The sequence below is a fragment of the Rhinolophus sinicus genome, chromosome 1, assembly GCF_057876585.1.
Source record: "Rhinolophus sinicus isolate RSI-liver-muscle chromosome 1, RSI-T2T, whole genome shotgun sequence".
In the NCBI taxonomy this organism is placed as follows: domain Eukaryota; kingdom Metazoa; phylum Chordata; class Mammalia; order Chiroptera; family Rhinolophidae; genus Rhinolophus; species Rhinolophus sinicus.
In genome coordinates, this window is record NC_142501.1 from 82,688,621 (window position 1) to 82,704,815 (window position 16,195).

The following is a 16,195-nucleotide window of genomic DNA, read 5'->3' on the forward strand; positions in this document are numbered from 1 at the left end:
ACTATAAAGACAATGAAAAAAACAGTGTTTTCTACAGGTTCGGGGGAAGGGAAGAACATTGAATATGTAAAGCACAAGAGAGTTTTTTAAGAAAATGAAACAATTCTGTATGATATTATAATGGTCGATATACAACACTATACATTTGTCAAGACCAATACATTGAGAAGCCTAAAATATGTGTCCTCACATACAGATTTTCTGGCTCTATAAACATAGCAATTGTGTTAAATTCCATTGTGTTTCCGCACCATTAAGAGGTGGGGGAAAAGACGGTTTGTTTATGATCATATACTCTGCATTACTGAGTATTTTCTGTTTTGACTGCCCATTAATGAAACCTGAATCCTCCACCTACAATTTTACATAGCAGGCGACTGATGATTTTGAGAATTTTCCACAAACTTGCTCTGGCTCCATTCATTTCAAATGTTTCTCCTCCATCACCCATATACTTCCAGTGCCATGTCCATAGGGCACACTTACGTCATGATACAGCCTCTGACCACACACCTTCGGGTCATGGTGTCCTAGTGAATTGGCACAGTGTTCAGTGGGAATGTTGCTGGAAGCTATTCCCACACCAGAACACATGCTAGTACCTTAAAGATAAATGGAAGTAGCTGCAAATTTTACAAAAATACATGATCACATGAACATATTGCCAGACTCCCTCTTGGGACTTATAAAGAACCTCTGTAAGTGAGGGGGTCCAGAGTTTTGGCTTCTTTAGCTTCTCAGAAAATCAGCCTCCAGGGACTAGGAGTCTTTGTCAGTTCTGTTTTAGTTTTTCAGTTTTCAAGGTGAAATAGCAGTCAAGATTGTCTGCTAGGAGTGAGAATGGGGAATGAGGTGGGTGGTTTGTGAGAAAAAATAATATAGGAATAGTCAACTGTGAGAATGGAAAAGTGAATTGACTTGGGAAATAGAATTGTTTCCAGCATTGGGATCAACTTGAAGTTCACAGAAAGGAATTTACAGAGAGACCAATAGGCATGGTGGTGTATTATGGTCCAGTTGTGTTTAGCCATGCAAGCATAGAAAGGGTGAGTGGGGAATTAGATTTGAGCAGGGGTGTCATTTATCAAGCCGATATTAGGAAGTGAGAGGGACCAAGGGAGGAGGTATTTGCAAGAGAGTGATTATAATGCTGCACCATGGATTTTAACCTGTGTAAAAAGAGCAGAGAGGACATCAGTGATTGACGTTTAGTGGAAAATGGTAGAATCAATAGATTGACAGGCTCAGTGTGTCAAAGTATTGTTGGAATTGAGGCCCATGAGAGAGTAAACTGGAAAGATACAAAGTGGGAGTCAGAGGTAGAATGCATGGAACTGAAATATGGATGGGTTGTACTTAAGGGCTATGACAAAATCAACAGGACGACTGACCATCAGCAGAGTGGCTAGAGTATTGAGGACTGGTTTACTAGGTGAGAAGTTCAAGGACCTGAAAGGACAGGATGTTGGAAGGATCATTTATATCAAAATCCCAAGAATGAAGATGGTACAAGTGAATTGAGTGACAGTGATGAAGGGGAAGGTTAGTACCTGAAAGTAACAATGAGTGTCAGTGGGTATGTAATCCAATACCATGAGATTCACATCTGGGAGGGTTTAGGGAGGATAGACAACTAGCCCAGAAGCAGTAATGAGGAACAGAGAACCTACTTCAAACCTAGTGACAGCTGTGGCAGAAGAACAGCCACCAACTGAGAGGGCTGAAGAGGCAGATGTATTCTCAGAAGAGAGCCTCATGTTATTATAATTTGAGTAAATTGATGGAGGAAAAATTCTGAAAGTACACTGAATTTTGCTAAGTATGGACTGGAATTCCAAAGGGTACACATATTACAATGTCAAAGTCCATCTGTAATTTTGTGGTTATGGTACAGTGGGTAAAGTTTTATTTGTGCTGATGTAGAGTGTTACAAATTCTGCTACTAACGGAAAAGGTGAGGTTAGAGAATAATATTGCATATATATATATACTGGGTGTGCCAAAAATATGTATACAAGTGGACAATTTGGTCAATGTTGCTCAAGCAATAATTTACCATAATCAGAAGTGTCTGGATGCTGATGGTACCCACTATGAGCACCTCTTGTAATTGCAGAAGTCAAACGTGACTTGTATTCATCTTGTGTTATGGGTGTATATTGAGTATTACAATTTTAATACAGTTTTCCTTTCTTAAAATGTGTATACATTTTTCTTGAACCCTGTGTGTGTTTGTATTTGCACATGTAAAAAAAAAAAACATCTGGAGGTTAAGAAATTGTTAGCATTGTTTGCCTCTAGGATAACTAACTTTAATGTTGAAAGGAGACTTACCTTTATTTTATACCCTACTGTACTGCAATACTGCAATGCACAATGATGTTGTGAGACAATTAAAATGTGAATACTTACTGGCTCTTTTGATATTAAGGAATTATTGCTAATTTTACTTAGGTTTGCAAGGGTATTGTGGTTATATTTTAAAAGTTATAGAGAGACACATATAAAAATTTGCAGGTCAAATATTTTTAGGTATTTGCCTAAAAATAATATGAAAGGGGAATGGATAGGAGGTATAGATGGGAGGCTTAGATAAAACAGGATCATTCAGGCGTTAAGTAAAGTCAAAGCGAGGTGTGTTTACATGGGGGTTCATGACACTACTCTGTCTACTTTGATATATACATTTGACCCTTGAACAACTTGGAGGTGAGGGACACTGATCTTCATGCAGTTAAAAATCTGCATATAACTTTGACTCCCAAAATCTTAATGACAATTGTCTCTCAATATCCACAAGGGATTGGTTCCAGGATCACTCCCAGATATCGCAATCTGCAGATGCTCAAGTCCCTTGTATAAAATGGTCAGAACAATGCATACAGTTGGACCACTGCCTCCACTGAATCCCAACTGTGGATGGAAAATAGTGTTTTCAATCAGTCTGTGATTAATTGAATCTGTGCATGCAATACCCAGGATACAGAGGGCTAACTGTGTCTTTATTGAAAAAAAAATAAATCCATGTATAAGTAGATCCATGCAGTTCAAACCCATGTTATTCGAGTCAACTGTATTTCAAAATGTCTACAAGAAAAAGTTGCAATAGTAGTACCCATTCTGGTTAAATTTTATTTCAATTCCATACCATATTATTTGTATTAAATTTGGGATTGCAGTTGTGTAAGTATTCTTGGTTAAAGCCCTCATGCTGTTTATGGCTAAAGGGAAAAACAATTAGCAATCCCCCAAAAAATTATGAGATGGAATGAGGAGGGCCTTGGAAGCCATGTTGAGAAATTTGGGTTGTATCCTGAAAATACTGAGAAACCAATTAAGTGTTTTAACTAGAGACAAATATGTATCATCAGATGTCTCCATTCACTCTCTATATAGTCATTCTAATGTGAGAAACTGATGAAAGAGGGCTAAATAGTGGAGGACTGTGATCAGTTATGAGGCTATAATAGTTGTCTATAATTATATTGGTGGGAATTTGTAATATAAAGGGTGAGCAGAGGAGGGACAGTCAGAAAAGAAAGTATAAAGAAACAGTGGGTGAATAAGTGTGGTGTCATAAAACTGAGGGACTTGGTCTCAAGAGTCGAACACCAACTAGGGGTTAAGCAGGATGATTGTTTACTATCTAAGCCACATGAGCGTAATGATCTTGCCATCCCTCTCAGAAACACACAATGGTATCCCATGCCCCCTAAGAATGATTTCTGCCCTCTTGGTTGTGGCAGTCAAGGCTCCGGTCTCATCTCTATAAATTTCATTATGCATTATATGCTCAGGACACACTGGTTGATGGAATAAGCTGAGAAATTTTGTAAGTTCCTGCTTTCGAGAACGCTGTTTCGACTGGGCATAATTCTCCTTTTCTTTCAAAAGTCATCTCATCCTTTTGTTGGCCTAGAAACCAACTTCTCCATGATCTTCCCTAGTGTGCATCAGTTTCCCCTTCCTGGATGCCCTAAGCACATTAACTCAATCTCAATTTTGTACACTACTGCGGTAGTTACTTAAATGTGGCTTTATGCCCACTATCGCGGTTTTCATAGCTTCTCCACAACTAAGTTAGAAACTTCATGAGATCAAACTATGTGAATTCAACTTTATCCTTCTTGATTAACTTACCAGTGTTAATGACCAATCAATATTTATTGAATTAAAAGGATTTCTCATCCTCTTCTGTGCATATGACAATGGAATCTAGATTAATGACAAAATTTCCATAGAAAACATTGATTTTAGCTTAAATGTTGTGAACATGTGTGGTAACCTTAAAATACCAAACGACAGGGCAAATTTATGAGAGTGCATAAAATTCTTTATTTAGAACAATAAAGTATATGTATATATAATGTAATTTCAAATTCAAACCTGTATAAAAAAGGTCAGGACATATACCTATTTTAAAAAGTACACATACAGTATATACACATACACATCACATTTTACAACCTTTTTTATTTAATGAAACTTCAGTCATAATAAAACTATTTAGAATAGTGTTGACATACATTTACAATACGATATGCAAACTCCAATCTATGACTGAACGAGCAATATATTTGTGCATCCATCTAAATATCTGAATACTTTTCAAGTCCATTGATTTAAACAATAGTGGCAAGTCGGGCACTATAGTCTCACATTAATCCTTAGAACATAGGAGAAGAGGATATTTTGATTGAAAATTTTTATTCAGTGAGTCTTATAGCTCAGAAATCAAGTAACTGAAAATAACTATGGTTTTAGTTTAAGCAATTATCTTTTTTTTAAAAAAACACCATCAGGATGTAGTTGGACATGGTGGTTACAAATAAATTTACAATGCTTAGCAAACATTTTTGGATCATGAATATCCATTTTAATATGGATTATGTCTAAAACAATACCTTGTTAGGAAATGAAAGTACTATTATTTTATCTTTACAAACAGAGGCATTTCCAGACTTGTCAAAGGAAAGCAGCAACACTAACCATACTTGTACATTGTGTGATCAGATACCACACATGAACTAGTTAGAATTTCAATCTGAATGTTTCCATTTCAATGCCAATTTCAATATGATATTGTTTCAAAGAAAAGTGGGCTTACTTTAAAATTCTTATCCCACTTTTCAATTTAAAATGTACTTTATGAAATACCCGTTTCTAAATGGATTCTAGATTATCTTTTGGCATTCAAAAAAACAACTTTGAGCATCTCACATTTTCTGCTCTTAGCTTTTACTAAAACAAGAGCATTTAAATGCTTAATTCGGTGCACTTCCAAATGTTACACACACCTTAGAGAATCTCTTTCTGACCAAAATGTAGTAGTAGTATTCTTCAGAGGTGATCCAAAAATGTTTATTTAAGCAAAGGAAAACACCACCTCTTGTGGAAATGGTTATCCAATTCACCCAAAATGAGACTGAATTTCACATTTACTAATGGATCCTATTTACATTACAAACGAGAACAGCAATGACTTTTTATGTTCAAATTGTTTATTCACAAAGATCAAAGTTAGATGTTTTGCATTGGATAGTTTCAGCCCTATTTTATCTTGTCAGTCATAAATCAGTAGGTTTCATACCTAAGGTATGACCTCCGAGTTCATCATATAGATAAATAAAAAAATTGAGACCCGAAGACAGGAGGCAAGTTACCAATATCAGTTAATGGCAGAGTGGGGACTCCTGACAGTTTTTCCCAACGTGTATCCCGCTATGCCAAACTGCCTTTTTGAAAAATATGTTTTAATTAAAGAAACATAGATATGGAATGGCTAAAAGTCCTAAATTGGAATTATATTTTGAAGCCAAAACTTAGCTGAAGAAAAACATTAAGAAATAATCCATGAATTCTGACTAGATGTTTCTTGTGCATTTGACTTCAATTGCATTCGAGTTCTAAAAAACATGCCACAATGTTTCTCCAAAGTACTTTCATACTCAATGAAATGTGTTTCTTACGAAAAACAAATACTTCGATATGGACACAAACTTTTTCATACATTTTCACTTTTCACATAATCCTTTTTTAAGAGGACAGGGTACTTATTCTATTATTGTATTTTTTAAAAAATCCAATTTGTCTCTGACTCATTAAAAAGTGGCAGTGTGGTAAGCATGTTCTATTATAATACAAAATCCAGGAACACTTTGATGCCAGCGAGGAGGAACCGTTTATCACAGAGCCAGCTTCTTTATAGACTGGGGTTCTACCAAAGAGGGGCAAAGCTTTCAGCATAATTTAGAATCTGCAGACTTCTGTGACCATTTTAAAAGGCAATTTTGAAACACTGATTTTGAAGACATCGGATAAAAATATCAGATAAAATAAAGCAAAGATATATATACATATATATCTTCGTCTTAAAGCAGATATGACACAGTTAATGCCCAAGAAGCTAGCATCCAAAATAATGTTCAGCATTTTTCTGTTGTTCATGCATTTTTATGGAACTTTAGAGTTTTAAAAATTGGTAATCCATGTAACTCTCAATGAACCAATACATTTAATTAGGCAGAATACATCTCCCCTCACCTACCATGCCATATTTCATAACTTGCTGAATTTGTTTATTTATCTCTATTGATGAGGACCATGTCCTTGCATGTTAAAATGCAGCTACTAGCTTTGAGAACAAAAGTACATTCATTGTACTCTCAAACTCATTAAACAGCACGTTCACATACCTAAGAACATCAAAGCCATTGGTGAAACAAATCAGACTCTTAAGTATCAATCTTCTCAATCTACTCATGCCCTATGCACACAACTCATATTAATTAATCTATGTCTATTTTCCTCAAAACAATCAATGTCACATGACGGAGACAGGTCCTTTCAGCAATTAAACTGATCTCTGGTTTTCTTACTAATCGATTGTACCATGGGATGGATTATCTGAGGGCCTCAATAAGTTAATGCAGCTTCCCGAAACACTGGGGTTGTATCTTACAGAAATGACTAGTCTTTGAAGAACCACAGCACTTTAGAGAAAAAAGGGATCGTAGAAGTCATCTGAGCTCTTTGGTACAAAAAAGAGCAAAGGCCACGTATTGAAGTTGTATTTGTATTAACTTTGAGCATATGCTAAAATCCAACTACACTAGAAATGCTTAGACTTTTGAAATCAGAGTAAAGCCAGCAGTTAATTTTCCATGCCCTTTTGTATCACTACAATGAAAATGGTCCTCTCAGGGTGGTAGTACAGGGCAATAATGTTATTATAAGGATTAAGTTATAATGGAAAGCTTTGGATTCCTTTATGTGTATGTTCATGATCTACTAAAAGAACCTTCATCAAAATAAGCCATAAGAAATCATTCTTTGACTTTAATCAGATGTTCCTTTGACATATATATATATATATATATATATATATATATATATATATATATGGCATTGGAAATTCACATAATGTCTTACAAGTTCTAGTTTTAAAAAGCACAATGTCCACCTTGCGAATTCCTGCCAAATTCACTCTTAGCATGACAAACGCTGTCATATATTTTAAATAGCAAACTGACATGCATAACTACATAAAGCTCTCTTTTTCTTAAAATTCATAAACCTTAATGGATATAGAGTGCCTGCTTTTAAATAAATGGATCCTTTAAACAGATAATGGTGATTATACTATAAATATGTAGAGTTTCCTGATTCCTTGCATCCTTGTAAAAGCCAAGTAACCTAGTTTTCAGCACCCTTATCAGCATGAGGGTGTGGTTTTCTAACCTTAGATACTAAATGCCATATTTTTACTCTCTCCCATGTGGGAACTGAAAATGGGACCTTCATACATTCAGCAGTTTCTCCTAAATCCCTTTGCATAACTTTATAATAGTTTTAGAATATAAACATTTTGTAATATATTTTGCAAGCACGATTTATACACTCTGTAGTGGTCCAGGGAAAGGGCCGACTTCACCAGGGGTGCCAAGTGTCCTCCTAGGCACCTGTCCTGTGGTTTAGTGTTCATAGCTTCTTCCCATGATGACTCAGAGAGCCACCCCTCTGCAAAGGCATCACTGTCCTAATTCAGTACTTGCTCCCCTGCGTGGATAGACCCAGCCCACTATGTCCATCTGTCTAGGGAGATATGGGTGAGCACGATTTATGTCAGGAAGAGACCAAGATCAGACCCATATCATGAATCAGCGGCTACAAGGCTGACGTCACGCCTACTCCAATTACTTTTTCCCACTGCTTTCTCTATGTACAGTGTCTGAGGCTATTGAGTTTGCTGTTTTTAAAATTTCTCTAGATCCCTTTGAGAAAAATTATTACCTCGACTATCCAGCCTGAATTCTACTTGAAGAGACCAAGATAACTACAAACTGCAGGTTGTAACTGAAAATAAAACTATGTGGCTTTTCAGCAATTAGACGTCTCTGGAGGCATGCAAAACGGTGCGTGCAGTCTGGGACACGTGCTTTCTCTCCCAACATCAGTTGCAGGTTCTAAATGAGACGACAAGTCCCCCAGGTCCTTAAAATAGAGTCCTGCTCCATGCAAGTTCTTCTTTATAGATGATTAATTCAGTGCCAGTTTCACAGTAAAACACTTTGTTCCAATTTCTGAATCATCCATGTAGAGGCATGGGTAGCAAGAACAGATAAAGACGCAGTCTGTCACTTCAGACAGAATATGAATTTGTGTAAAGCTGCTTCATTTATGAAGCAAACATGAACTGTTACCCGCCTAGAGAGGAAAGACAAAAAGAGAGATTATGGTGTATATACTTTCTGCCTTCTTTTCATTCTCAACAGCTGAATTCATATGACTACAGAATCACTAACCAACTTACAACATGTGCTTTACATACACAGCCTGAAAAAACTTGACAAATGTTTTTTGAGATGTAATGATTGGTCACTCTCTGTGATCTCCCCGATTACACTGAACATTATCTGAACTGATCTTATTGTTTTTGACTGTCTGCTTCCATTAGAATGTAAGCTCCATGAGGACATGGAGCTTTGTCTATTTTTTTTTTTTTTACTTACTACCATACTCCAACACTTAGAACAGTGCCTGGCATGAAATACACACTCAATATTTTTTTTTTTAACCTAAGAATGGATGAATACCCTGTGGCTTTCATATCCCCAAGCATACCACAGATTATCTCCATTTGTAGTCAGAGGGTTATCAACCTATGTCACCTTGAATTTCTCTAACAAGGCTAAGGAAAGGTAGCAGACAGGTCATGAGGGGAGAGAGTTTGAAGCACAAAGGCAGTGTCTAGAGAGTGGAGAAGTGGAGAGAGATGGAGCCACATAAAAGAGATATCTGGGACAGGTGGAGAAGCTGGTCAGAGGCTACCAACAAGAACTAGCCTCCCGGCCCTTCAGCAGAGCTGGTATCTGGATTGCCCAGCCAGCTTCTAGCAAGTGCTTCTCCCAGCTGAGGAAATAGCAGCAGCAAGATGTCATTCAAAACCATTGGCCAAAAAACGAAAGACAAATCCTGGCACCACATCCTGACAAAGCCTCCGGGAGGTTCATTGGGCGTTAGCACAGCTTATTGTACTTGTTTAAGCATGAAAGCCAGACTTTCTTTCAGTTCTTCTGTGCTGGTGTTAAGGCACAGAGCTTTGGACTCAGCTTTCAGATTTTGCAAATTTCAAGTGAAATATTTGTATTTCCTTATCTATTTTCTATTGTAGACAGTATCTTCATACTATCTTCAATCCCCACCTATAAATGGCATTTTTGCATTTCTTCCCTACTCACTACTTTTTCTCTATCTTTGTCCTTATTTATCCCACAATCACAGATCACTGTCTCTAAAATATAATGAGATCACTACACAGGTTATGTATAAAATACGGTAGTATGAGTGATAAGAAGTACAGTATTTTTTCTAGTCTTTCTAAATACAACATACTAAAAACAATCTTACATGACAACTTATCAAACAGAGAACTCTCGGAACTAAAAAAACCTCCATTTAGGAAAGCAGAATTAAATCCTGAAGGAAAATGTAGAGGCATTAAGAGAAAACTTCAAAAATCCAAAATACATAGCAGATACTTTAAAAATAAAGCTTGGTTAGAAAAGCAAAAGGGAATCAGAGAAAAGCAAAAGGATATATTTAAAAAAGAAAAAACCTATGAATAATTTAAAATTCTAAATTTAATCAAACGTAGGAAACCAAGATTAGAAATCTATTTCTGATTTTGTCCCTGGGTCATTTAGCAAAGAAAATAAACTTGAAAGCTATCAACTGTTTTCCCACCGGACAAAACTATAATTTTTATAATGATACCCTGGATTTTGGCAACAACCTCATGAAATAAGCAGGATTCTAATAATAATCCTTTCATTATATTTGAAAAACCAGGGCTTAAAAGACAACTCAGTCATTCAGGAACTTAGAGCTTAAACTGCAGAGCCAAGGCTTGAACCTGAGTCTCATCCCTTTCTCATGACGTGTCAGAAAGAGAGCTCCAAAAGTACAACGCCAAAGCTCCTGAAATTCTTAAGAACTCTCTAGTAAACAGTCACAGATCCTGCCATTTGGTAACTCATCATTCCCACATCCTGTGTGCTAAATGACCACGCCTGACCCAGCGCTCATCTGTATTCTACCTCTAGGGTCTATTATTTTCTGTCTTAGCTCAGATCTATAGGAAACTTCTCGGTTGTGTTTCTTTCATGAATCTCTCCACCAGCCTCAATATAATAAAAATTACTTTCTACTCTCACCATGCTAGGGTAAGTTAATAAACACTGCAAACTGGGACTTCTGGGTGACTCTGCATGCCGTCCTACCAAGGGCTCAATTAAATTTCTTTGTAGATGATTCCCAACTCCTAAATCTATTATTTGCAGCCCTCACTGTTCTCTGAATTCCAGTTTAACATATTTGGCCACCGGTCAATATTTACTCACAGCTCCTTCTATTTTCTTTTAAGGGCATGGCCATCTGGTTGGTCCCAAAGGCTCCAGATCATCCCCGAGTACTCCCTGCAATGTCGAGCCTCACATCCCATTAGTAACTAGCATTTGTTGATTCTTTTACTGCAGTGTCCCCAAAGTGGTCCATGCTTTGCTGTTTCTGTGGCCCTTACCCTAATCGGGTCCTTATTCTCTCACATCTATCTGTCTGAAAGACTGGCCTCCTACGTGGCCTCGGCTTCCTGAATCTACTTCCTCGCTCCTGTTTATCTGGCCTCACCGATATCTCATTACTTTCCTAAAACTCTGCTTTGATTGTATCGCTCACATCTTTTCTGAACCCTCCAACCGCTCCTTCTGTGACTCAACAGAGTGCAAGTCCTATACTTTCAAAGTGATCACCACCTTTTCTTCTCAGCTCTTTACTAACTCTTAAGGTATGGTCTCCACTGGAGTCCAACTATACAGATTGACTCTGGGACACAATCAGTACTTTTGGCTTCCCTGGCTTAATTTAGGCCACGTGCAGTACCTGGGTTACCCCTTCCCTACTGCTAATAAAATTGTACCAATCATCCAACGTCTAGCTCAGTACAAGTGCCCCCTCCATCACCTACACAATGAAGTCTTTCTCCTGTAGCTAGTGATTTCGCTCTCCCTTCAAATAAGGCAACTGGATATGGGAGTATGTGGTACCATTCCAAGGGATGCCATCTATTCCAACATCTGGAGCTATGTTGTGGGCACATCCTGTACAGCCATATGCAGTGGCCTTGCCTTTGACCTCTTATTGCATTTTCCTTGTAAGCTCCTTTCATTGCTTTTTCAACTTTGTAAACTTCTAGCTTCCTTTTTAAAACAGGGTATTATGCATAGGTCCTATTTCCTTTTATAGGCTATAAGCATTTGGAGGCTACAGCTAGGTTCCATTAATCTTGGCCTGTAAAAATGTACCTACTAGAGTTTGTAGGAAGAATGAAGAGCAACATTTTCCTATAATATAGTCTAGTTTATTTCTTTCCTCTGAACTGTGCTACACACAACCCAATAAATGAAAATTCTTGTGGGATGCTACACATGGATATTTGGAATCAGCTTAGTTGATCAAGTGGTTTTTTAACTTTCATTGTTCATGTTTGATGTCAGATAACCACAGCTTTAGTATATGTCCTCTTAGAGGCAATTTCTTTTGTTTCTAGTTCATTACCTTATATTCTTTTCCATGTTCTTTCCTTGTATTTAAAATGAAACCCCCTTCTCTTCATTTTCCAATTACAGGTTATTTTCTTTGGAGAACTAACGATTCCATGTTTTCTATTCTAGTGTTCCAATATTTGCCAATTTAATTAGGTTTAGTTGGTGAAACTTCCATTTCAGGGAGAAATTCTTGCCATAAATCTGTCATTTCCTGTATTTTCCCCTTTCTTGTTAAAAAGAAAATGAATATAATCCAAATCATGTCTAATTTTTAAAATATATAATTACAACTCCACATTTCATTTCTATCTTGGTAGTTTTTACTACTGTTATTCTTATTTTTTGGCAGATTTCCTCTCCTACCACATCATAGTCTGCTCTCCCAAACCTTTCTCTCTCCCACATCCCTTTCCCTAAATTATACTTAAAGTTTCTTGGAAGTTTTATCTCTGTTTTAGTACAAGGCCAATCAAAAGGCTTTACTCTATACAATGGGTACTCAACAAATGATTACAAATGACACACATTTTAACTTTGGGGTCTGCAGATTCCTTGTAATGAGCTGGCTCCTTTTTCTTCCTTTTTTCCTATCTTCAGCATTCAACTTCTTTACTTATACATATGCATGTCTATTTTGTTTTTATTTCCATAAATCTCATTCTCACATTATTGCAATACTCCGAGACATTCATTCATCTCCATTCATTTATTCAACAAATATTTATTCATCACTTAACATGCACAAAGTGTAAGCTATCGAGGTTGATGGAATTCCAAAATGAAATTCAGAAACAAATCCTGCCCTCTAAGAATTTATGGTTTAGAAGAGGACACAAAATATCTCTGTAAGTAACTATCATGTCCTACTAATATATTAATATTTTGTGAGTATTATATCATATGAAATGTAATATGAAACATGGTTAGAGGGCCATAAAGAGAGATCACGTTCATGTGGGAAGTCAGTGCTTTGGACACTTTGCAGAGACGATGGGTAAGGTACTTCATGAAAGAGAAAGCCACTTTTTCATCCACTTTACACTGACGAGTCAATGTGCAATGAGTTTATTTCTAAACAATTCAGGGCGTCTTTTTAACCTGACTGTGCACTTTGATTTGTAAATAATATTTTGTATTTTAAGAAAAATTAATTAATCATCTCTCACATGACTGTAACCCCCCTTGCTGTGCACATTTGACTGTCCTATTGATCAAAATCAGCAAATTAAACACACGCATGCACACACAAGATAATAATAAAACCGTATTTCATTTTTTTAAAGATTATTATTATTTTTTTTAATTTAGGCAAGACCATTTAATGTGAGAGGTGCCCTCAACACATCTTTAAGTCCACAATATAGCACCATTAACGATAGGCATGATAATGTACAGCAGATCTAACTATCTTCTTACCACTTGGTTAAACTTTCACTTAGCGTTTTTGCATTCACTCAGTTGTTCCTTCAGCAAACCTTTATTGAGAGCCTACACCACACAGGTGACAGGAGAAGGGCTTGTGAGGAGATACAGCAAGAACTTGACAGACTCAGTTCCTGTCCTTGAATGTTCCCTGACTAGCAGACATTTGCATAAGTTGCTCGACTACAGTTGCTTTAAAATGCCATCTTTTTCTCTTAAACAAGTGCCCTGAGTTTTCTCACCATAATCCACCCTCCAAATGTCACAGGACAAATGTCACAATTAAAAACTACATGATGAAAGACCTGTGTGCCAAAGCAGGATCCCAGCTATGCAATTCAAAACCAAACAACAGAGGACATTACTTGAGCCTTTAAGACTTAATTAACCATTTAATGTGTGATTTCTGGGTGTGTGGCTTAAGGGAACTGAAATGACAGACAGGGAACATACAGCGAGGCTTGCATTGGGGTTGAGGGCAGAGAAATACTAGGAAAAAACAATGATTGCAGAGTGGGAAATATAGCTCCAGAAAACATAAAGGGTTGCAATGAAGGGTGTGTTCATTTACATTATTTGATAGGACAGATGAGCTTGGAGAGAAGCTAGGATTCAGCTTTGGACATACCGTGTTTCACCGAAAATAAGACCGGATCTTATATTAATTTTTGCTCAAGAAAACGCGTTAGGGCTTATGTTCAGGGGATGTCATCCTGAAAAATCATGCTAGGGCTTATTTTCTGGTTAGGTCTTATTTTCAGGGAAACATGGTAGTGATCTAGAGCATACTTAACGGTAAAAAGGAAGTCTGTGCAGTAGCAGGGTTAAAGTGTTAGAGAAATGTGAGACATAATTATTATTGTATCATGTTATTTGGGGTTGTTGAAAATGTTCTATAACTATAAAAGTGAGTGCTCCTGGAGGAGGCAAGGAGCTCTAGGACCCAGTTTTCCTGGGGAAGTTTCAATCTAGAGATAAATGTCTGAATTTGGGATAGAAGTGAAAGCTGGAAGACAGTGATCTGTCAGGAAAAGGCCCAAATCACCACTGTCCACATCTGTAATAATCTGGGAGCATAAGCGATCCTTTGACCAGGAGGGGAGAACTGAAGAGTTAGGAGAGTGAGCAACTCTTGTATTCCACGTATATTACAATATATGTGTTCAGGATTCCATGGGCATACCAAAATTAACAGCCAGTTAGCAGAAGTGAAGGTGAGAAGAGCACGAATGGACGTTGGATCAGGTTAGTACAATTCGAGGTACTCCCCCAACAGTATCTGGAGCTTGGGAGCTGGGGGAGGAGATATGAACATCGGTGCCTTCCGGCCTTGTTTTCTTACTCTTCTTACTCTCCACCCAGCCACGCAACCACAACAGGTATCTGTCACTGGTTTATATTCCGTGTGTCCTGGGCTCTGGACTGTGATGAGGCACAATGACTAACAGTTATGTGACCGGTGGCACTTTGCCTTGACAATTTCCCTCTTCCGACTGTAAGATATTTTGACCTTTTCTCCTTTTTCGTAAAATGACAAGGAAAAGTTTTTGGTTTTCACCTGTTTCAGCATCTAACAAACGAAACACTTTTTCTGTCATCTTATAGTAAATAGTCACACCTAATCAAAACTGGTTTTATTTATTCTTCTATTAATAATGTTTTTATTTTAGTCCTAATTTACTCTATTCCCTTTGTGTAACTTACTTTTCTGGCCTCAAAAACAGTAACTATTCAACTGTTAATTTTCTATATATCTCCCAGAAAAGATTAATCTACTAATCAGGACTACACTGCTTTGTCTTTCAAAACTTGAGAACACACAATGAATCAGAAATGCACAATTCAATTATGAAACAGCTTTTCAGTTAACATACTGACATCAGCTTAATAGAAGCCTTAATACATTTTGTTTCTACATTTTGGCATCTAAGATGCTGTATAGGTCTTGTTAAATCTTTCAGCTTGAATTCTAAAAAACTTACCAATGTACGAAAGTAACAGTGTTAATACGAGCCACAATTACACTTCTTGAAACTCTCTCTCCTTTTCTTGCAACATACTGAAAAACAAGAAAAATGTTTATTAAATGCTTTGGACAGAGATTCTGAAGTGCATCATGATCCTGGCATTCTAAAAGGCAGTTATTTCTGTAGGAACAGTAGCGAAAGATTACAAAATTGAGTGGAAAGCTTATCTTCATAAGTATTACTATAAGGAAGAGAGAAGACTTTATCTGCCTCAACATAGTTTCCCCAAGTAGTTTTTAAACTTCTCTTTGTATATGCATATACACATACTAACAATGCTTATATGCACTTAATATGTGAATATGTACACACAGGCATGATATGAGAGAAAGTAACATGCCAAATGAAAATTACAACTGAATATAAAATCAAAGTATTAGTACTGGAGCAATATAGCGTAAGATTTAAAAAAAAATGTAATCAGGGTCAGCTACAGTAAATGGAATGGTATCTTAAAACAATGTTTATATTTGGCTTTGGAGAAAACACTTCACAGGTTGGAAAAAGTTAAGGCTCTGAAAGCTAGAGTGAAGTCAAATCTATTAAATATATTAGAGAAAAAGCACAGAAAGTATCTTGACTAGGAAGTGATACTATGAACCAGGGTTTAAGGAAGAAGGAGACAAAGGTGGAGTATAGGAA

General features: G+C 36.9%; 1 protein-coding gene across 3 annotated transcripts in view; it reads right to left on the minus strand.

Annotated features, from left to right (window-relative positions):
• Positions 1-4,456: 4,456 nt before the first annotated feature.
• The window catches only part of KITLG (KIT ligand), an 88,530-nt gene continuing 76,791 nt past the window's right edge, over positions 4,457-16,195 (minus strand). For all 3 annotated transcript variants that reach the window (XM_088801117.1, XM_019742154.3, XM_019742153.3), the window contains 2 exons: positions 15,509-15,585; positions 4,457-8,706 (listed from right to left, as the gene is read on the minus strand). In XM_088801117.1, the coding sequence (XP_088657243.1) occupies positions 15,546-15,585 (40 nt within the window). In that variant the 3' untranslated portion in view covers positions 4,457-8,706; positions 15,509-15,545. The remainder of the gene's footprint in view (positions 8,707-15,508; positions 15,586-16,195) is intronic.